The sequence below is a fragment of the Rhineura floridana genome, chromosome 1, assembly GCF_030035675.1.
Source record: "Rhineura floridana isolate rRhiFlo1 chromosome 1, rRhiFlo1.hap2, whole genome shotgun sequence".
Taxonomy (NCBI): domain Eukaryota; kingdom Metazoa; phylum Chordata; class Lepidosauria; order Squamata; family Rhineuridae; genus Rhineura; species Rhineura floridana.
The window spans coordinates 23,217,575-23,241,696 of record NC_084480.1 but is presented as its reverse complement, the minus strand read 5'-3'; the positions used below and the strand labels follow the sequence as shown (position 1 = coordinate 23,241,696).

The window sequence follows — 24,122 nt, the reverse complement described above, 5'->3', positions numbered from 1 at the left end:
GCTGGGAGCCATCATCAGGAGTTTTGGGCTGCAGTGTCACCAATATGCGGATGACACGCAGCTCTATCTCTCATTTAAATCTTCACCAGAGTTGGCTGTGGATACCTTGTCCAATTGCCTGGAGTCCGTAAGTGGATGGATGGGAGAGAACAGGCTGAAGCTTAATCTCGACAAGACCGAGGTGTTGCTAGTGGGGGACAAGAGAAGGTTGGGAAATTTTGACTTGGTACTTAATGGGGTGAGATTACCCCTAAAGGACCAGGTCTGCAGCCATGGGTCATTTTGGATTTCCAGCTATCTATGGAGGCTCAGGTTGCGGCAGTGAGCCGGGCAGCTTGGTACCAATTACATCTAGTACAGAGGCTGCGACCCTACCTTCTTATTCATCTGCTCCCACGGGTGATACATGCCCTGGTCTCCTCTCGACTAGACTACTGTAATGCGCTCTACGTGGGGTTACCCTTGAAGACGGTCCGGAAACTGCAGCTGGTACAGAATGCGGCGGCACGCTTGATAAAGCAGAGCCGTCGCCGGGATCATGTCACCCCAGTGTTGATAGAGCTACACTGGTTGCCAGTTGTGTACCGGGCCCAATTCAAGGTGTTGGTACTAACCTTTAAAACCCTATACGGTTTCGGCCCAGTTTATCTGAAGGAATGCCTCCAGTATCACCAAATATGCTGCCAAACAAGATCAGCCTCACAAGACCTTCTCTCGGTCCCACCGGTGAAAACAGCTAGACTGGTGCGGACCAGAGAGAGGGCGTTTTCGATCGTGGCCCTCACCCTCTGGAACTTGCTTCCGTTTGACCTCCGACATGCCTCCTCCCTGATGGCTTTTCACCGAGCCTTAAAGACCTGGCTATTCAGGCAGGCCTATGGGATTTCTGGGGCGGGTTAGGTTTTTATATTGTATTAATTGAAGGATGGTTTTAGATGAATTGATGTTAATATTGTGATTGGTGATTGTATATGTTTTATATTGTATTTTATATTGTTGTACGTCGCCCAGAGTGTCTGTTAATTCAGACAGATGGGCGACTAACAAATAAAATTTTATTATTATTATTATTATACTTGGTGATGTTTAGCAGGAAATTTAGCTAAAATCTGCTTTGTCTTTGGAAAGCATATTTGTTTAGACTTTTAATTTTGAAGTGGTCCAGGGGAGGTTTGTCTATTAGGGTGAGTGGGGCACTGCCCCACCAACCTCATTTAGCCCTCAGCCAACCCCCACCTACCTGCCTTCTTATCTACATCTCATCCAGGGGGTGGCCCTGCCTGTCAGCTCCCTCCTCCCTTAGTCTCAGTGTTGCCCTTGTAGAACCCAGCAGAGAGGAGGGGACAAAACTAGCATTAATAGGCTCTGCTCTGGCTCTACCTACTGTTGTCCTCCCAGTCTTCTGCCCTACCAGTCCCAGTGGGCACCAGTCACCACTGTGCACATCTAGGAATCAAACAGCATCCACCCTCTCCAGGGTAAGGGGCTGGAGTCTCTAATGTAGCCTTCCCCAACCTGGTGCCCTCGAGACTTCATCAATTAATATTATTGGACTACATCAATTAATTGGGAGACTGAGAGTGGTGAATTAGCTGGGATGGAAACAGCCCAAAGGAATGCCAACAACTCTGGGAATCTGGGGCAGGAGCAGTAGTTTTGCTGCTTCCTTTTAGAAGTCTGCATACTTGCATGTTTGTTGAGGCTAGACCAGAGACTAGGGGTACATGTACAGGACCTGTTTGTGGTTCTTTATCCAGCTAAGGAGACATATTGGAGATGTACTTACACATACATGCAGACAGTGGAAACTGATCAATGAGATGAATGGGACACTGCCCAGCAACCTCCATTTGCCTTCAGCCAGCCCTCACTTGCTGCCTTCTTACTTACAACCAATGCAGAGGGTGGCACTGGATGTCAGCTCCCTCCTCCTGAGTCAGTGTTGCCCCTTGTAGAACTCAACAGGGAGGAGGATGGGGGGGGGGGACTAGAATGAGTTTGCTATGCCTGTCATTGCCTCTGGCTCCACCTACTGTTGGCCTCCCTGCCTTTCACCCTACCAGTCCCAGTGGGCAACAGCCATCACAGGAGTGATCCTCCTTTACTTTAAAGTCAGTGTTATATAGTGAAAAGTCAGAGAGCTGATCTACATGTTGTTTTCATAGCAGCTCCTTTTTCAGAGCCCACCTGCCACATGAAGGTCATCCCTCGCACAAGAGTAAGCCTTTCGTACACCAGTGCAAACAAACCTGCATTTTTTGTTGTTCGTAGTGGGATGCTAGAAGCTCAATCCAGAATAGTCAATGTGATGTCCTCCAGGTGATGTGGATTACAACTCCCATCATCCCTGACTCTTGGCTATGCTGGCTGGAACAGATGCGAGTTGTAGCCCAACAGCTCCCTGTGAGGATCAGGTGTGCTGTTAGCTGTGCTTGACATGGTGAGAGCCTGTTGGTGGGGGATTAATCTTCCTAGGTGAGTAGTGGGGAGAAGGTGCCTTAGGGTACTGATGGGGAGGAAAATGAGCACTTTCTGGTTTATATTCCTGCTGCTGTTGGACTGTTTTTTACTCAGTGGACATTTTTATCTACATGATTATCAGTTAGTTGAACATTTGGGCATTTTATTGATCCTTTTTTATATGTTCCAATCCTTGGATCCAGAAAACAAGGTTGGTCGTATGTCTGTAAGGGGACAGGAAGGCATCCTCTGTTTGAAAGCCTGCCCAGTGCAAGTCTGGTTTAAAGATAAAGAGTCAAAGATAAAGAGTCACTGAGCTCTACCAGGACACATCCTACTTTTCCTTACACAAGAACAAATGAACTGCCTTGGTGAATCAGACCAGAAGTTCATCTAGTCCAGCATCCTGTTACCAACAACAGCAGGCCACCTCTCTCAGAAGGCGCTTCCAAGAGGTGCATAAACATGATGGTCATTTTTGGTTGTTTTCTGGCATCTTAGAAGTATGAAACCTCTGAACATGGATATTCTATTCAGTTCTTGTGGTTGATAGTTGCAGGCAAGTGAGAGCTGCATCAAAATGTGTGAAGCGCTCCTGTTGAGGGTTCCAGCCAACCAGCCAGCCATGTTGACTTTCAGGATTACCCCAACTCGCTACCCTGGTTTTCCATTTTTTTTTTACTTTCAACAGTCAGTAAGGTTTCCATGCCCACTGAGTATACTCAGGCTCATTAGGCTGCTTGGGGAAAATTCCCCTTCCACCCACCCCCTATTTTTTTTAGTACTTCTGCAAACTTTGGAGTTCCCCTGAATCTGCTGATAACTCCCTCTTGTGAACGAGTGATGCCACTTTGGCTACGTACAGACCCACACTCAGAGAATGAGTTTCCTATTTTATTATGCAGGATATAAACCTATCAATTTAGTTAACTTGATGAGTCAGGATGAGTCTTGGGCCAGTCATGTGTCTTAGTAATGCTGATGATTCATATGTGCACATAAGCAAAGATTACTGTGGAAGCCATATGGCATATTAAAAAAAAATTAACAGGTAGAACTGCCAAGTAAAAGTAAACAAATAACTGTTTCTGTATCCAGAATAGTTTACAATTATGGCATGTGCCACAATACCCCCAAACTATTATGAAAGAAAATACACAACGCAGCTGAACTGTGTTCAGTTTCTGTTTAAACAATTCCAGGGAGAATTGCTGACATGTCATGCTGAATTCTTTGGCTCATGTCTAAAAATGCTCCCAGACTTCATCTGCAGCTTTTATCCATTCTATATCTGCTTGATTGTTAAGTCAAAATTATAGGCTGCCTTAGCCCATGGGAGAGAGCATCCCTACAGCAGAAAACACTCTATTTAAATTTACTTAAGAAAAACCTGTGCCAGATTATTCCTGCCGGAGGCAACAGAACTTCTAATATTTCCTTGACTTTTGGCATACCTTAGTGCTTTTTAGGATTTAAATCCCTGTTCTCTTAATGGATTTGGCTGTTTGTCCATTACGAAGGAGATAAAGCAAGATCAAATCCACATCTTTTATGTGTTAGTAATATGATTACTGACTGCATAATAAATAAATAAATAAACTGCATCCTATCACATTATATAACTTGGTTGGATTTGTTGCTGAAGAAAGGATTTTGATTCAGAAAAAAGAAGTATCACTGAATGTTTAACTTTGAAGATTACTTCCAGTAATCCATCTGGAGCAAAGGTGACTCCTTGGTTTCGTAATTAATCAGAGCATTTACAGACATTGGAACCTTTGTTAATTAAACAAAAGCAAACAGGATGGCTGGCAGAGCAAATACTCTATATTAAATATCTGATTATTAATTATGTTATTGCTATTTTGAAAACACAGAATTCTTTGGTCAGAATAGCTCTTATTATTGTCTGACAAAGAGCTCTGTGTAGCTTGGAAACCTGCAAACTTTTTCTCTAATCCAGAGGTTGCTAAGCCATTGCCTGACGGTCATCTTCAGTGGCTCCCCCAGTATATAGCCCAGAATCTGAGCTTCATTTTGAAAAAAAAAAGTCTCTAGCCCTCCTAAAAAGAAAGCGATGAATCAAAATGTGCAGGTACTCTTCTATGCAATATATGTGAAATGAGCCAGTCTAGCTGCTCCTGTCTGTCAGTGTTTTTAGCCAATGAGTGAAGTCAGAGCTGTGATTGATAAGTGAGTTGCCACCAAAGGTTCATGTAAAGCAAAATTTCAATGCAAATTTGGAGGATTCTGTTTGATGTAACATCTAAGGCAGCCTTTCTCAACCTTTGGGTCCCCAGATATTGCTGGACTACAGTTCCCATAATTCCTGACCATTGGCCATGCTGTGGCTGTGGCTGATGGGTGTTGTAGTCCAGCAACATCTGGGGACCCAAAGGTTGAGAAAGGTTGATCTAAGGCTTGGGTTCCCAATCTGAGGTCTGTGGACCACCAGTGGTCCATGAGGTTCATTCCGTTGGTCCACAGAGTGTCTGCAAAACTGTAATTTAAAAAATCATGCAGCATCTTGCACAGTGCATTACAATTGGTACAAAAGACAGAAAAATCATTAAGCAGTCCGTCAAGACCCTCAGCAATTTTCAAGTAGTCCATGGGGAAAAAGTATGGGAACCACTGATCTAAATTATTGGCAAGTGCAGCAAAATATGATGTCAGTAAGGCCTTTTTAAAAAAAAAACTGTGAGGGGAGAGGTTTCACACACGTTACTACTGGAATGGAAATGCTAATGCAGGTTATTGGTTAAACTGTGTACTGTTCGGTGTCATCTGTCTCCTGCTAGTGCTGGGTGTCCTACCTGGGGTCTTGTTCGGATGAAGATACTCTTCACGCAGTGGGCAAAAATGATTAGGTCTGGGCTGGGACTGCTGCTGAATTTTACAAGCATGTTTTCAAGGCAAAATGTGGAGGCCTGTCCTTGAGACAGCCAAGGAACTTTGAGTGAACCAAGAATTTTGATACTAGTAGTAAAGTTTCTTTGGGGATTCTTTGCCAGGGCTGTTTTATTTATTTATTGATACATTGATATCCCACTTTTCCTCCAAGCAGCTTAAGGTGGCATACATGCTTCACTCCTCCCCATTTAATCCTCACAACAATCCTGAGAAGTAGGCTAGGGCTGAGACACAGTGGCTCACCCCACGTCATCCAGTGAGCTTCACGGCTGTGTAGGGATTTTGATCTTTGGTCTTCCAGATCCTAGTCTAACACTCTAACCACTACACTACACTGGCTCTCTGTTCGTATGAACCCTTCTCCCTCAACAAACATGGTCAATTAATGTGTGAAGAGGGGCTGGATTGTACCTGTTAGCCATGTCCTATGACACAAGTGTGCCCACTGGCACACATCCTCATGGTTGCACATTCAGTGTTTGTGTGAAAGGGAGTCTGTGTGTGTACAGATGTACACCTATAGGGCTTTTTTATTTGAATGGGAATCCTGACCAATCAGGGTTTCTGCTTGTGTGGAAGAGTCCTATGTACATAAATCTGTATTGTGTATAGACCCGCTTTAACACTATCACAAAGTGTAGCTAACTGGTGTGTTGGCACTGGGGTGTGTTAGTAGTGGGCGTATTACTCTCCCCTTAAGTGTTCATGTTCACTGAACTTGTTCATTGAGGTTGTCTAAACAGCTGAGAAAGCTCAGCAAGGGCAGCCCCTCTCTCTCCCATCATTCAGGAGCTACTTGAGGACTTTTGTGCTCTGCAGGGAAAGCAAAAAAGGGAGAAACCTTGGAGGCCCAGGAGCTCATGCAGTCAGCTTCTGAACAGGCTGCCAGAAAACACTGCTGTTTTTAATTTTTTTTGCGTCTGTGACTTTGCTTTAGCTTTTAAAAATCTTTTAAGCTACCTCGAATGCCATGGCAGAAAGGTGGTATATAAATACAGTTGACAAAGAGATAAATAAATGAAATATATTTTAAACATAGTACGTTTATACATCCCAAAACATCACTACTGGTTTGAGAAGCCCTTTTGGTACCTCTTGAGAAATGGTGCCAGGGATGTGACAGAGGCAGAGACTCCCAGGCTCAAAGGCCTGCCTTTAATTTCTTTTGTTAAAGTGTTGGAGATAAAAGCCTGCCTGGAAGCAACACCTTCTGACCTAGAAATTCTGCCCCTTAACCCCTAACGTGGGAGGGCTGGCTGTGGCCATTCAGTCATGAAGGAAAGGAATATGATGCATCCTCACAACATAGTCTTTTAGCATGTGTTTTTTAAAAAAAATTAAATTGTGTTTTTAAATTGTTTTTTGTCTTTTAAAATTTGTATATTTGTTTTTATTGTTTTTAATTGCTGTAAACCACCCAGAGAGCTTTGGCTATGGGGCGGTATATAAATGTAATAAATAAATAAATAAAAGGGTAGCAAGAGTGTCAGAGCAGATTCTAAGGACGGGGTTTTTTGGGGGGGGGCAGGGATTGGGGCATACTGTGGCCCTCCAGATATTGTTGGACTTCCTCTCATCAGCCCCAGCCAGCATGTCCAATGGGCAAGAATGATAGGAGTTGTAGATTGACAACATCTGGAGGGCCACAAGTTCCTCAGCCCTTCTTGTATGGGAATTGGCCCTTGGAAACAAGCTGGCTAGATGTTCAGGCTTGTATGTGGCCCAGGGTGGGCAGAAAGTAGATCTCTTAGTGATTTGCAGTAGAACAGCAAGGATTTTGCCTCCCAGTTGTTCAACAACAGCAACAATGAAAAGCCTTCCCCTCCCCTTGTAAATTAGGCTGCTGAGATGAAGAAAGCATTGAAGGAAACCTAGGAGTGGATTTTTGTGTGACAAAACAGTGAGCTCAGTTCTGCTACTGAAACATTCCACCCTCCTTTGCCTTCTCAGAGGAGCTTTTAAGTGTAAAATATTTAAACCAGACAGCCCACTTGAAGCATGATGGGAGGGGCAAAGAGGCCAGTGTTCAATGCAGAGGTTGTACATACAGGCCCGCCCTTAGCACGTGTGGGGCCCAGGGCAAAAGCATAGTTGCCCCCCCCAATTCTTTCTCTATTATATATATATTTATATAGAGAGATTTTATTTATGAATATATGTAATTATAATATTTAATTTACATATGAGGCTAACAACCTATTAAATACAAATATGATTACCTTCACTTCAGGGAATAGGCCTCTAGTCAACCTGTTCCATATCCATTTCTCCACTTGTCTCTCGACATCTGTCTTCCCTTTGTCGATATCTGCTAGATATGGCAGTTTATTTTTAGGCATATTTTCCCGTCTTTATCTTCCTAACTAAACAATTGAAAACACTTTGTGCAGAACCGTTGTTTTAAATATTGAGGATGACAGAATTTAATCATTTTTGTAAATGTCTGGCTGCTTTGTTGACGGGCAATTACGTTCGGATTAAAATTAAAATAATACAAATATAAGAAACTATATATTTATTCTCAAAAATTTATTTTCCTTGCTTTCACTTCTGCAAAATCATTAATCAACTTGTCAAAATCTAGATTTTCACACAGTTTATGTTCTATTGATAATAAAGTCAAATTAGACAACCTTTCTTGAGACATCGTAGTTCTTAAATAATTTTTCAATAATTTCAGTTTAGAGAAACTTCACTCTGTTGATGCAGTGGTGACAGGAATTGTCAATAAAATTTTTAAAACAATAGTGAGATTTGGAAATGAATCATGAACCTTAGAAATCAGATTTAAACATTGCAATGTTATATCCCATTCAGCTCTTATGTGATTGTTTTCAGAGATTTTTAATGTTTTTATTTTGTTTTTAATTATATATTGCTTTCTCAGGGATGTATTTGCTGCCCAAAGCTCCTTTAGAAGGAAGGGCAGGATATAAATTTAATAAATAAATATAACTCTATAGTCTATTACTTGTCTTGTACCAGAGGGCTTCAACTTTTGTAATTAGCTGTGGAGCAGACAGTGCTGGAACTTTAAGCTGAGTGCATTTCTACCACCAGAATAAAAGTGTGCACAGAAAGAGATTAAGAGCAAAGCGCCTTTCATTTCTAAAGAAAAACAGATATAGAACACACACGCAAACCCTTAGAAAACAGTGCCCCTAAGCATATCTTAAGTGCCGTTATTCTTCGAGGGTTAGCAGCTTTTCAAAAACGGTCTTAAATTGGACGTCTCTAGAGTGCTTCTTCTGAAGAGTACAGTTGAGTTTCAAATGACCCTTATATATATTAGGGCGATGACAACAAAAACATTTCCCCTATTGGCTGCAGATCCTTCTGGCAACTAGCCAGGAGACTCCAACAATTCTGGCGACTAGTCGCCAATCCTCTTCCTCGCCTCTCTGCCCTCTCCAGTGACGACACGCCTGCTAGAGAAGAAAACCTCAATGTCTTCCTTCGCGTACCACACGTTGGTGGTACGAAGCTGAGTCAGACAGCGTGCCAGGAGAAGCTACATGGAGCCAGACTCCTCATAGGCCACGCTCGTTTGACACCCATTCGCCTCCATTATGTGCTAATTTAGCCCCGTGTTGCGCGGCTCGGCTTCCCCGACTTTCCTCAGCCTGGAATAGCTCAGCAGCAACCCCTCAGCTCAGCACCCGCCTTCCCCTTTTCTCAACTGCCTTCCTGCTTGCACACTCAGCCTAACTTGTTCCTTAATGAGCTCCTCCTCCTTCTCCCTGCTGTGCCTTAGGAAACTATCAGGGCGATCGAGAGGGTGCGCGGCGCTTTCCCCACATTTGGACTTGATACCAGGTGAAAGAAGAAGGGAGGAGGGAGGTAGCAGGCTAGGTTGCATGGAGCTCTGTGGTTGTTTGCTCACGCTGGTGGGGAAGTGAGGAGGAGGAGATTGGCTCGTTGCAGTTGGAAGCGCCTGTCATGGAGGAGCTGCATAGGGAATGGGGCGCGGCAACACAGACGGCTTCGCTGTGAGATGTGTGATATGCAGCAGATTGCCAAGCATGGGGGGCCCCCAAAGTGCGGGGCCTGGGGCAACTGCCCTGCTTCCCGCCTAGGGGAGGTACTGTGTACATATATGGCAAGTTAAGGAGTGAAGGTGGAAGGAAACTCAAAGAACTCAGATGTGCAATTGCTGATCTGCTAACTAAAATATGTAACTTGTCCCTCGGGTCCTCCTCCGTGCCTGAGGACTGGAAAGTGGCAAATGTAACGCCAATCTTCAAAAAGGGATTCAGAGGGGATCCCAGAAATTACAGGCCAGTTAGCTTAACTTCTGTCCCTGGAAAACTGGTAGAAAGTATTATTAAAGCTAGATTAACTAAGCACATAGAAGAACAAGCCTTGCTGAAGCAGAGCCAGCATGGCTTCTGCAAGGGAAAGTCCTGTCTCAGTAACCTATTAGAATTCTTTGAGAGTGTCAACAAGCATATAGATAGAGGTGATCCAGTGGACATAGTGTACTTAGACTTTCAAAAAGCATTTGACAAGGTACCTCACCAAAGACTTCTGAGGAAGCTTAGCAGTCATGGAATAAGAGAGGTCCTCTTGTGGGTAAGGAATTGGTTAAGAAGCAGAAAGCAGAGAGTAGGAATAAACGAACAGTTCTCCCAATGGAGGGCTGTAGAAAGTGGAGTCCCTCAAGGATCAGTATTGGGACCTGTACTTTTCAACTTGTTCATTAATGACCTAGAATTAGGAGTGAGCAGTGAAGTGGCCAAGTTTGCTGATGACACTAAATTGTTCAGGGTTGTTAAAACAAAAAGGGATTGTGAAGAGCTCCAAAAAGATCTCTCCAAACTGAGTGAATGGGCGGGAAAATGGCAAATGCAATTCAATATAAACAAGTGTAAAATTATGCATATTGGAGCAAAAAATCTTAATTTCACATATACGCTCATGGGGTCTGAACTGGCGGTGACTGACCAGGAGAGAGACCTCGGGGTTGTAGTGGACAGCACGATGAAAATGTCGACACAGTGTGCAGCAGCTGTGAAAAAGGCAAATTCCATGCTAGCAATAATTAGGAAAGGTATTGAAAATAAAACAGCCGATATCATAATGCCGTTGTATAAGTCTATGGTGGGGCTGCATTTGGAATACTGTGTACAGTTCTGGTCGCCTCATCTCAAAAAGGATATTATAGAGTTGGAAAAGGTTCAGAAGAGGGCAACCAGAATGATCAAGGGGATGGAGCGACTCCCTTACGAGGAAAGGTTGCAGCATTTGGGTCTTTTTAGTTTAGAGAAAAGGCGGGTCAGAGGAGACATGATAGAGGTGTATAAAATTATGCATGGCATTGAGAAAGTGGATAGAGAAAAGTTCTTCTCCCTCTCTCATAATACTAGAACTCGTGGACATTCAAAGAAGCTGAATGTTGGAAGATTCAGGACAGACAAAAGGAAGTACTTCTTTACTCAGCGCATAGTTAAACTATGGAATTTGCTCCCACAAGATGCAGTAATGGCCACCAGCTTGGATGGTTTTAAAAGAAGATTAGACAAATTCATGGAGGACAGGGTTATCAATGGCTACTAGCCGTGATGGCTGTGCTCTGCCACCCTAGTCAGAGGCAGCATGCTTCTGAAAACCAGTTGCCGGAAGCCTCAGGAGGGGAGAGTGTTCTTGCACTCAGGTCCTGCTTGCGGGCTTCCCCCAGGCACCTGGTTGGCCACTGTGAGAACAGGATGCTGGACTAGATGGGCCACTGGCCTGATCCAGCAGGCTCTTCTTATGTTCTTATGAAACCAAACTCACCTGCAGCAGAAGATCAACACCGACTTGTTTCTAGGAATGCCTGATGCAGCTGCTGCCAGTCTGTTTTTTAGACATTACAAAGAGAATAAAGCCTCGTTTGGCCAGCAACATATATGAAGACCGAGGCAAAACCACAGCTCCCTCTTGCCCAGTATTACCAACTCTGCCTAGCAGCTGCTTTCCATAGGGATGGTTGAGAATTTCGATTCAGTTTGCATTTCAAGCAAAATTTATCAAATCCTCAATTTCTGAAACGATATGAGAACTGAAACACAGCCATCCTTCGAAATTCACATTTATTAGAATTTTGGGATACAGTTAACCAACTAAACAACATTTACAAAAATGCATATATTAGGGGAAAGTGTGCATAAAAATGAATACATGAGGGGAAATAACATGGAAAAAGGCATGAAATGATGAGAAACGGCTTGCAAAAATATATACCTTTGTCAAAACTGCCTACAAAAATGTGTTTATTTGGAGAAATTTGCACTAAAATGGTGGAGAATTCTCATGAGGATTTTTAAAAAATAATTCACTGATTACTGCAGAAATGCAGAGAACTGAATTTAATATTGGAAAAATGAGAAACTGAGAGAACCGAAATGGAGAGATCTTTCCATCCCTACCATGTATTCAGGCACAGACTTTTGCCCACCCCCAGTCCTGCTGTTTGAGATGCCAGGGATCGAACCAACGGCTTTCTGGGTGAAAAGTACATGCACCACTACTAGGGATGGGTGAGAGTTTTGATTCAGTTAACATTTGAAGCCAAATCTATCAAACTTGCACTTTTCTACACAATATGAGAATCAAAGCACAGCCATCCTTTAAAATTTGCACTAATTCAAATTTTGCAGTAGTTTGCTAACCAAACAATGTTTACAAAAATGTATATATTAGAGGAAAGGGTGCATTAAAATGAATATATGAATGAAAATAACATACAAAAATGTATTACATGATGAGAAATGTCTTGCAAAATGTGTACGTTAGTCTAAACTGCCTACAAAATGTGTTTATTAGGAGACATTCAGACTAAAGTGCAGGAGAATTTTCATAAGGATTTTAAAATTAATTTTAAAAATTCACAAATGGTTGCAGAAATGTGGAGAACTGAAATAAAGATTGGAAAAATGAGAAACAGAGAACTGAAACTGACAGATCTTTCCTTCCCTATCTACTGAGCTATGGACGTTTCTCATTCTTTATTTAAAGATAAAATGAGATCAAGAAAAGCTCCAATCATTTCTTCTTTCTCTCTGTACTTTGTAGCTAAGCTGTTATAATGTCTGTTTTAAATGATGTGAACTGCAGGGATATTCTGGCTCTCCAGCACCTCTCCTGCGCAAGCAGACATAAGCCATGAGCAATTACACTTTTTCACAGAGATACATGCTTCCTGGTACCAGGCAGAAAAGAGAAAGAAAAGACTGAATCTGGTCTCCATCATAAAACCTACCAGCATTAGTTGCTGGAATGTCTGGCTCTACTGAATATCTTTCCCTATAGCAGGACTGCAAAGGTAGTGATCAGAGAACCAAAGTTGGGGTAGAAACAAACTGACTGTTCTGCGGGTTCCCATGCATCTCCACCTCTCTTCTGAAAATGGGGGCACATGATGCTGTCAAACCCTGCCCCCTTTTACTGCAAAACCTGGTGGGAGTAGCTTGAGTGTTTTTTTTAATTCAGCTTCAAACAGATTTCACAACTGATTGGCAGATCAACCCATTCCCTCTCCAGGTGTGGCTAGTGGAAATGCTTTGGGTAGGCAACTAGTGTGTTCACAGCCTAAGAGAGAGTTTTTTTTAAAAAAAATGGAATCCTTGAGGATGAAAACAAAACACAACATGAGAAAATTCTAACTTTAATGTCCTGGGAATTAAGAACCTTGTGGGGAAATAGCTCAGGAGACCCCAAGGTGAGAAGCTGCTTGTGACAATTGCTTCTCCTTGTTTCCATGAGCCAGACAGACCCTGAAGCTACTTTATTTTCTCCACTATCCAAGTCTAGTGGAGCCAGTCAGGACAGGACTTTGGGGCAGAAGTCAAGAGCCCCAGCAGACTGAGCAGAAAGGTGCCCAAATGGAGCAGGGCTGGCTTATCATATTTCAAAGTAATTGAAGTAATACTAGAGATGGAAAGATCTGTCAATTTTGGTTCTCTCCGTTTCTCATTTTTCCAATTTTAAATTCAGTTCTCCATATTTCTGCAGCAATTTGCGATTTTTTAAAAAAAATCCTCATGAAAATTATCCAGCATTGTAGTGTGATTTTTTCCCTAATAAATACATTTTTGTTGGCAGTTTTGACAGATGTACACATTTTTGCAAGCGATTTCTCATCATATAATGAATTTCTGTATATTAGGTTCACTCTTATATTCGTTTTTATGCATGCTTTCCCTTAGCATATGCATTTTTTAAACACTGTTGGTTGGCAAACTGCATTGCAAAATTCAAAGAGCTGCAGATTTTGGAGGATGTCTGCATTTCAGTTCTCAGACTGTTTCAGAAAGTGCGAATTTGATAGATTCGGCTTGAAATGTGAACTGAATTGGGATTTCTCTCCCATCCTTTAATAAGATGGGAGTTCCCTGTACAGGCCATTAAGTCTGAGTCTAAACACACTTAACTGCACAAATGACCAAGACGCTTCCATCTCTCTCTGGTAGTGCTATTCAAACAGCCTCTTTAGCTACCTCATCCAACTTTCATGTCTCCTGTTCACCCTCCCCACAAGAAAAGCTTCTCCTAACTTGGCTGGCTCTTTCAGCTTGCCCATCTGCGACCTCTGGCTCCCCCCCCCCACACCTCTTGGCCATTCCTGGCTCTGGTTACTGATTTGTGGCCTCAGCCTGAGTCTTCCTCCGCTTGGCTTCAGCCCCTGGCAGCCTTAGAGCTCGCTCCTCCTGTCCAGTCTGGCTCTCCTTATCCACTTCCAGGTTCTTGATTCCTCCTGCCTGGCCTTCTCCAGAAAATCCCTCCCCCTCATTCCTGGACATGTCAGGCTGTCCCTGACCAGCAGGTTGTGTAGCTGCAGAAGCCTGCCCCCCACCGTCCTGCAGCAGCTGGACACTCCTCACCCCGATACACACATCCTTATATCTTCTTCCCCTCTTTCCTCATCTATTGGTCAGGCAGAAACCCTGATCTTTCACAAGCATCCCTTTTTCCCATAGCTTTTACAATAGGCAGTTCCCGATGTCTGCTCTGCAGAGGGAGAGCCTTACTTTCCACCCTTAATTTTTAGGAGCCTGGAGACAAACACTTTCTCTCTCTTTCTCCCCCCCCCCGGCCCCCGGCGAAAGAAGCCGCTTGTCTGATCGGACTCTTCCTTTCCCCTGCCCCATAGCTCCTCCGGATCCCCCCAGCTGCCTTGCTTGCCGCAGCTTCTCCAGATCCCCACAGCTTCTCCTGACCCCTGCCTAACAGCTGGCCATCCCGTCCCCCATTTTCTTCATCTCTAAGATCTCTCTCCGATCTTCTATCTACCGGTAACGGGGGAGAACTTTGTCACACCAGAAGCTTCCCTCTCTCATCGCTTTTGGAAGGGAACATCCTTACCCATCCTCCGATCCCTTCAAGCAGCCTTCCTGCGCCAGCCGGTGACCCCTTTCTCTGCCCTCCACCCTCCGTCTCTCTCCTGCCCCACGAGCAGCCACCACCCCGCGCGGTCCTTTACAGCCAACGTTTCCTGGTGCCTCCTCCGCCCTCGCCTACATCTGGCTCCCCCTCTGTCTCTCTCCCTCCTTCCTCAAGGGGCAAAGCCACCCACGCTCCAAGCTCGGTCGCCTCTCCGGAGCATCTGGTCGCCCCCTTCCCTCTCCCCCTTAGCCAAGAGCCGTCTGTCGCAGGTCCTCCTCCCCCTCTTCGTTTCCCCTCCTCCCGGTGGCAGAACCGGCCCCGCTGACTCGCTCCCGCCGCAGGGGGCAGCTCTCCTTCTCCTCCTCCTCTCGCCCTCGAGCGCGCCAGGCGCAGCCGGAGCCCAAGCACCGCAAAGGGGAGCAGAGGCCGCCCGATGGTGCTGCGGGGCGGCGGCGACGGCGGAGGGAGTGCCAGGCGCCTTCCGCTGCTCGTGCTGTGGCCGCCGTCGCCGCCGCGCCTGCTGCGCCTCTGGCTGGTGCTGTTGCTGCTGCTGGCGGCCCTCGGGCATGCGTGGACCTACCGCGAGGAGCCGGAGGAGAGCGACAGGTGGGTAGGTGGGATGTCGGGGAGCAGGGGGGACCAGCGCGCGCCTCTCACTCCCTTGCCCCGTTGCTTTCCCGCCACGCCCGCGCTCTTGCGCCTCCGTCTGTGACGGTGAGCCCCGCCAGCCAGCCCGCCGCCCCCGGGATGTTAATTAAGGCGACTTGACTTTGGATGCATCTTGTAGGACGGTCTTATCTAGCACGGCCTCTTTTTCTCTCTCTTTTCCTCCACCCCGCAGGGAGGTTTGCTCCGAGAGCAAAGTCGCCACCACTAAATACTCGTGCCTGAAGCCCAGCGGAGAGCTCACCACCTGCTACAGGTCAGTCGGTGGCGTCGCCCGCTCGCCCGCCCGCTTTCCCGCCTTTACTGCTGCTGCGCCGCGAGGGAGGAGCGAGCGAGGGTTGTGCTCTGTGTGCGCGCGTTTATGAGGCACTGAGGAGAATGTCCCCAGAGGAGAAAGATTATTTATTTATTTCATTTTTATCCCACCTTTTTCCCCAGGAGCTCAAGGTGGTGTGCATGGCTCTTCCCATTTAATCCCCACAACAACCCTGTGAGGTAGGTTAGGCTGAAAGGCAGTGACTGGCCCAAGTGAGCTTCATGGCAGATTGGGATTCGAACCCTGGTCTCTCAGGTTCTAGTCCAATACTTGGCCAAAGAGAGCGACAGAGCCCATTTGAAGACCCCCATCACAATTTTCTTTTCCCATCACAGCTAGTTTCTGAGCCAGCCAGTCCCCAAAGCTTGGGACTCTTCTTTATTTGAAAACCATTATTTTACTGTTTTATTTCGACAATATAGATAGACCGTTTAATTACCTTAGTCTCAGTGTAGAAGTAACTCAGCAATACAATAATGATAAAAATCAGTTGAACTTGTAAAACCAGAATTCAGTTAGAATGCCTGCTCAAATTTTATATAATATATAAGATGACAATTTAATTTGCCTGCTTAAATATTAAAAAAGACCCTGAGTGGCATACAAAAAGAACATACATACAATCAAACAGTATAATAAAAACGGCATGATTAAAAAAGAAGGTAGAACCAGGAGTTCAGAAATAATAGGGTCTGAAAAAGATATGTCTTCATAAGACACCTGAAGCAACTAACAGATGATTTGCATATGCCAAAGGCACCTGGGAGGCAACAGTGTTTAAAAGTGCACCCCTGAGCATGTGCCGACTACTGTTTTCCTTCCCACATGTGACAAGGAGCATAAAGCCCTCAACATGTGGAAGTTGTTTTATGGGGAAGGTTCTTTTTTTCTTGGACAAAATGCCCTCAGGGGCCCCCTTCCTCATTGCTGCTGCCCATTTCCTTGCCCTGTCCCTCAGGTCCCAACTGATAGCATTGCCCAAAGAGAGGGCAACGTGCTGCTCCCTCTCCTTGCTCACTTGCTTGAAGAGGGCAGGTGAACATGCAGCAGCAGCAGCAGGAGGAAACGTTGGTGGGCCCCAAGGGTTGGCAGTGGGCCCCCTTTCAGGCTGTGGACCTCAGCAGATGCTTAATGGTGCCAACCCATGCTGCTGACTCTGGGCTAAGATCCTGACTCCGATTGCCATAAGCTGGTGGCTATAGCAACCTCCTTTGAACTTTGACTGGTGTTAGTCACCTGATATCATTATGATATTGTCAGGTGGCTGACAGATGGGTGGTCCTGCCCACCTGTCAAAATGTGGCTACAGGTGGGGTGGGAGATTTAGGAATCTCTCTTGCCAGCCAGATCTAGTTCCCCAGCCTTGCTGGTAAAATTTGCTGCCAGCAAATCCTATTTCCTCAGCCATCAGTGCCTTTGTACAGCTCCCTTGCTTGTGGGTTGGCAACAGTGGTGCATATTGGCTGATAACATTTCTGAGTAGGGCTCTCTTTTGACTCTTAAACTTCCAGTTGCTCATTTCTACTATAAAGCATGAGCAAATGTGCATTTGACAAATCTTGACTCATTCCAGTCTGGGTTCAAGCCTGGTTATGGGACTGAATTGGCCTTGGTCGCCATGATGGATGACCTTTATTGGGAGAAGGACAGGGGGAGGGTGACCCTATTACTCTTATTTGATCTCTCAGCGGCTTTTGATACCATTGACTATATTATCCTTCTCTGCCGACTTGGTGACATAGGTATTGGAGGCATTGTTTTCTCCAAGGTTGTTTTCAGATAATAGCATTGGGTGATTGTCTTTTGGCCCCCTGGCAGTTGTGCTGTGGGGTGCCACAGGGTACAATCTTGTTTCTCATGCTGTTTAACATCTATATGAAGCTCTTGGGAGAGATCATCAGGAGATTTGGGGCGAGCTGTCAGCAGTATGCTGACGATACCCAGCTCTATTTCTCTGTAACATCTGAATCGGGAGAGGCCATGCAAGCCCTGCACTGCTGCCTGGACTCAGTGGTAGGCTGGATGAGGGCCAATAAACTGAGTCTGAGTCCTAGCAAGACAGAGACACTGTGGGTTGGTGGTTCCTGAGTTTGGATAACTGGCTAGTTGCCTGCTTTGGATGGGGTTGTACTCCCTCTGAAAGAGCAGGTTCGTAGTCTGGGGGTGCTTCTGGATTCATTTTTGTCGCTAGAGGCTCAGGTGACCTCAGTGGCTTGGAATGCTTTTTTACAGTTTCGGCTGGTAAGACAGCTGTGGCTGTTTCTGGACTGGGATAGCCTGACCACTGTTGTCCATGACTGGTAACCTCCAGGCTGGATTACTGTAATGCACTCTATGTGGGGCTACCCTTGAGGTTAGTCCGGAAGCTGCAGCTGGTGCAAAGTGCGGCAGCGAAACTGGGGCAGGGTATCGCCAACATGGCACCCACTGCTGAAAGAATTGCACTGGCTACCTCTTAGCTACCGGGCTAAATTCAATGTTCTAGTTTTGGTGTGCAAAGCCCTATATAGCTCGGGACCAGGATACCCGGAAGACCGTCTTATCCCTTATATACCCAGTTGACCACTACGCTCTGCAGGTGAGGGCCTCCTGTGGATACCATCTTATCAGGTGGTCCATTCTGCACAACATAGGAAATGGACCTTTAGTGTAGTGGCACCTATCCTTTGGAATTCCCTCCCCTTAAATATTAGACAGGCACCATCTGTTATCTCTCCAGCACCTGCTGAAGACCTTCCTCCTTCAACAAGCCTTTTAAGTAGGGCCCTTATCCCAGTCTGCCTCTGTGTTGAAATTATTTTATTTTATTTATTTATTTAATTCCATTTATATACCGCCCTAAGCCCAACGGCTCTCTGGGCAGTGTACATAAGAGATAAACAGCACAATATATAACTACAATAAATACAATAAAGTCAAAAACCAAAGTTAAACAAACAGCAACAAAAAACAAACAGCATCATAATACAACACTAGTAAAATACAATTTGAATACACTTTAAAAAACAGATTAAAATACACTTTAAAATGCCTGGGAGTATAAAAAGGTTTTCACCTGACGCTGAAAGGATAGCAGCATCGGCGCCAGGCGCACCTCATCGAAGAGACTATTCCACAATTCGGGGGCCACCACCGAAAAGGCCCTAGATCTAGTCACCACCCTCTGAGCTTCTCGATGAGATGGCACTCGGAGGAGGGCCTTAGATGTTGAGCGCAGTGTACGGGTAGGTTCATATTGGGAGAGGCGTTCCACCAGGTATTGCGGTCCCATGCCGTGTAAGGCTTTATAGGTCAAAACCAGCACTTCGAATCTAGCCTTTTTAATATGTTTTTAAACTTTTTTTTTAATGGATGTTTTTAAAGCTTTTAAAAAATGTTTTTGCAAGATGTTTTGTTTTAATATTTTAATGGTGGTTTTGTTTTAATATATTTTAAAGTCTCTTTTTATGATTTAAAGTATTTTTAGTTTGCTGCCGAGAAAGGGCAGGATATAAATCTAAATAATAATAATATGCAATTACATGGGGGCACATGGAAGAGATAAGTGTCAAGAAAGAAGCCTTGATTGCCTATGGTTCCCTGGCATTTGTCTGTTGCATGTTTACATACACATCTCCATGTTTTAGGCCAGCGTTCACTGCTTCAAATGCAGGAACATATCCCAAAGCTTCTCTGCATAGAAATTATTAGGTAGAGCATAATAACAGTAACAAATAATATACCAAGAGACCTCATGTAAAGGGTTGTTACTTATAGCTGAAATTCCTATGTGCGTTTACCATGATGCTGTCATGATGTCTTTTTTCATTCTGCAGGTGCGGGCATATAGTGCAAATAAGCCTGCATGCAATACTTAATTGGTGTTAAGGTGCATATCCACATAAGGCTGCTTCTTAGTGGTATGCTAAACATTTGACAGTATGTATTTAGGCATGCAACCATGAATATCAGTATGTGGTGCCCTCACATATGTAGTGATGCATTTGTAAGGACAGGCAGGAAAGCTGTGTCTCCTTTTGCCCTGAGGTTCAGACCACATTATTTATGATTTCTGGTTATGTTTGGCCTTTGGGAGCACCCACAACCGTGGTAAATTCACTTACCAAGTAACAATTAGGCATGCATGCTAAAGGTACAAAACCTTTTAATGAATTTAAAAAAAACAGCATTTTGTTTTGTTCTAGTAATGCTTATATGAAACCACAACAAATAGTCTTAAAATGTGCTTCCTCCTTTTTGCATTTAGCCTTGAATACAACTAAGAATAGCTCTTGGGACTTCCTTGAATCTTGCTAGCTGTCCTACTGACATTTCTTGCTCCTGGACTGAAATGTTGTTCTTGTGAAAGTAAATGCCTGTGGGATTTCACCCTGAGTGTTTGCACAACCCCAGTGCCTGTACTGATACAAGAGCCCTTTGGTATCTCTAAGAAATTATGATGGCTTATACTGTGAACCTAAACATACTTACTTGGAAGAAAGACTGTAATCATAGGAATATTAGCCGGGATGCAAGTCCCATTGAAATCAGTATGATTTTTTTTTTGTAAACATGATTGGGATCTGGCTGCAAGTCTCATTGGTTTCTGTTGAACTTATTTCTGCGAAAAGGACATTTACACTTTTTTTGTTAGTGTGAACCTAAAATGTAAATTCTGAATGCAATAACAATGTGTTTGCAAACATAAACATACATAACTAGAGCACCAAAATTGCCAGCACCTCCCTGATAACTGTACAGTTGATAGCAAATCTTGGGCTGCTTGCACACAATACATTTGAAGCACCCTCCCCCTCAAGAATCCTGGGAGCTGTAGTTTGTTAAGGGTGCTGGGAATTGCAGCTCTGTGAGGCGTAAACTACAGTTCCTAGGGTTCTTTGGGGGTGGGGAAAATGTGCTTTAAATGTATTATGTGCTTACAGCCTTGGTCTATCTTACATAATGCAGAGCTTGGAAAAGTTACTTTTTTGAACTACAGCTCCCATCAGCCTAATCCAGTGGCCATGTTGCCTAGGGCTGATGGGAGTTGTAGTTCAAAAAAGTAACTTTTCCAAGCTCTGCTAGACAGGCTTAGATGTGCCTGTGATAGGATCACAGTTTTAGAGTGTGTTCATATTTGAATTTGGTTTATTGCATTGATGTTTGACACTGAAAAGTCTCACACTGAAAAACCAGCAGTAGTAGTTTGTGGCTGTTTTCCCCTGGGATAGAAAGGAACTACTTCTCCTCCCCTGGACAGAAATGGGTTAGGATGGTCTTTTCAAATGTTTGTCACTGCTCATTCAATGCAAGGGAATGCGGGTTAGCAATTAGTCTCAGTCTCAACTCTGGGACATAGCTCAGAGAAATCTCAGTCTACATCATTGTCTAAGCAATTACTGATGGAAAGCATTTCATTGCTGAATATAGTGTGTGAGCACTTTACAGTTGCTGTGAATATGCCCTGAGCGTTTGCAAGATATAAAATTCTTTTTATTAGCATGAGAGCCTTTGGGTTTTGGTGAAACATTTTTCATTTCATCTGCCAGCTGAACTGATTTGGCTCATGCACGTGGCCTGCCCTAACTAGGGAACTAGAGATTTCATGACAGTGCTAGTTTGTAGAGAATTCTGAAGTTCTGAAGTTGATCAGACGTTCACTAATTACTGAGAGAATTTGCATTTATTAGTTATGTAGCTGAATCATCATAAGAAACTTTACAAATTTGCATCTGTATTTGATTTGGATGTGGTCAAAATCTCAAAGGGTTTCCACGTGGTGGATAACTGCAAACCATGGTCCCATAACTTTTTTAAAAATAAAATAAAATAAAATTCAATTGCTATATTACTGCAATTGCTGAGTAAGAGTGTGAAATTTTTAACACATTTGTACTGTGATGGTGGTAGCGGCGGCTCTGTGTTGTCAGCAGTGCCATCTGTGTACGGTGGTGTCTCTGGTGATGACCCTAGAAGGCTTGTGAGAAATGTCCTGATTGTGGCTTGTGTTATGTGATGCCAAGATTGGTGTACTCTTGGTGTTAAAAGTTTGAGGATAATGTGTTTCTTTGAGACACAGCGTGTGTCTGAAGAGCAGCTGATTGCACTACATATGTAAACATTTGCTGCAGGCAATCTAGATGATGTATGACTGGTTTAATGGTTGCATGCTGTTTATAAAAAATTGTTAAGTAAATCCAGGCAGACAGTGGTGATTAACATTGGAAAGGGTCTGTCATTTTCCCTAGCTAAGTCCTTTGGCCTCTGTTGATGTTCAGTGTTTAGAGAAAGCTGGATTTGTGTGGCAAAAGGAAATTACAGCTCCATATGATCTTTTGCTATAAAGTTAGGGATGATGGAGAAATTTTATTCAGTTTATATTTTAATGGGAACCTACCTAATTTGCACTTCCTGAAACAATATGTAAACTAAAATAAAACTATCTTAAAAAAATTGTACTTCTCTTAATTTTTCAGTGCAGTTCTCCAACCAAATAATGTGTACATAAATGTATATATGAGGGGGAAATGGTCATATTTATTTATTATACTTGTATACCGCCCCATAGCCGAAGCTCTCTGGGCAGTTTACAGTAACTAAAAACAAATACAATTTAAAATACATCTTTTAAAAAACAATTTAAAACACAATTTAAAAATTTAAAATAATATAATAGTGAAAATAACATACAAAAATGCAATATATTAGGTGAAATTGCTTGCAAAAATGTGTATATTAGGAGACATTTACACTAAAATGTTGATGAATGTTCATACGGACTTCTTTTTTAAAAAATGTGGACATATGGAGAACTGAATTAAATTTCCGATTAACTTTCTGTCTTGTTCCTGCCCTTCCTCCTAACAGAGCCCTGGGTGGCAAAAATCAAAATGTTAAAATAATGCAACAAAAAATAAAACAAAAACATTCTCAAAACATCTAAAAACATTTTTAAAAGCAATCACATACCCCCACAGCGAACAATGTCAAGGTTTCCAGGAACAGTATCTTTCAGTCTTCAAATGTATGGGTAAATCAGTGGCGTCACTAGCAGGAATGCGGGGGGGGTGCAGACCTCTGCTGCGCGCCCTCCCAGGGGCATAGACGAGGTGGCTGGGCTTGCGTGCGCACGCACATGCGTCCATGCCCCTGGGAGGGCGTGCGCCGGAGAGGCACCCAGCCGGAGAAGGCCTGGGAATGCTGGCACTCCTCCCTCGCCCCGCCGACGCTGCTCCCGGTCTTGCCTGCCCGCCCGCCCGCCTCCGAGGAGGAGTTGGAGCAGCCTTGCCGGGCAACGGCACGGGGCAGGGCGGCTCTGGGTGTCACCCCCCTCATGGTGACACCTGGGTGCGGGCCGCACCCTCCGCACCCCGGTAGTGACGCCCCTGGGGTAAATAAGATTTTTCAAATTTCCTCCTGAAAGTCTCTCCTCCCTAATGAGGGAGACAGACACACCTCACCAGGGAGAGCATTCCACAAACAGGGAACCACCATGGAGAAAGTTTGTCACATGTCAGAGCCACCTGAGCAGCAATCGGAGGTGGAACCCCAACAGGGCCACCCCTGCTGAGTGTAGGACCCGAGATGGTTGATATTGAGGGAGGCACTCCTTTAGGTACTTGGGTCCCAAGCTGTTAAGGGCTTCATATGCTAGTCAGTAGTTTAGTGGCAAATTCAGAAGTGCAGCGTTCCTTCATGATAGTCATACCATGCCCCCTCTTGGCAACACCCCGTTTTCCACTTTCCCTTGTGTCCCTTGCTCTTCATGCCCTCTCCAAGTCCACACTCGGCTATAACAGATGTCCCTAGGGGCCAATCTGCATGAAAGAGTAGGCTGTGTGTTAGCTACTGAGAAGAGTCTTCTCAGTGGTCGACGCGCTTCTTTTCACTCTGATGGGCTCATATCTAGGGACTTGGCTGGGACCCTGTTTCCAAAAAAGTAAAGGATCTATGACACCCCATGACCCCGGACAACTACACCTCTGATGCTAGTACTGATACCTTGAATTGGGCCAGGTAGTTCACTGGTAGCCAGTGCAGAGTATTCAGGACTGATGACACATGGTCCCATAGGCCACTTTTATTTTTTATCCTTTTAAAGTAAATTTTATTGCAAATATGCAAGAAATCATAACTGAAATTACAAAGGAGCAAAGGCATATGTATCCCTAAAGCGTCTAGGATAATCAAACAAAGGAAAAAGAAAGAAGGAAGGAAGCAAAATAAAATAAAACAGGCTCCAATTTCAGAGTCTGTTCTAATTGTTCTGTTGTTGTTCGAACAGTTAGTAAAAAATGGCTGGTCATTCCAGAAGTACTTGGGGACCTGAGTCAACTGTGGATTGTTCCATATATTTGCATGCCTTGCTGGGGTTGCTGGAGCTTCTGATTTTTCATTAATAAGTTTATTAAAATTGAACCAAGCT

At 44.2% G+C, this 24,122-nt stretch overlaps 1 protein-coding gene across 2 annotated transcripts in view; it reads left to right on the top strand.

The window, feature by feature from the left end:
• Positions 1-14,904: 14,904 nt before the first annotated feature.
• Positions 14,905-24,122, top strand: part of CCBE1 (collagen and calcium binding EGF domains 1) — a 192,273-nt gene continuing 183,055 nt past the window's right edge. For both annotated transcript variants that reach the window (XM_061615633.1, XM_061615624.1), the window contains exons 1-2: positions 14,905-15,342; positions 15,578-15,658. In XM_061615633.1, the coding sequence (XP_061471617.1) occupies positions 15,170-15,342; positions 15,578-15,658 (254 nt within the window). In that variant the 5' untranslated portion in view covers positions 14,905-15,169. The remainder of the gene's footprint in view (positions 15,343-15,577; positions 15,659-24,122) is intronic.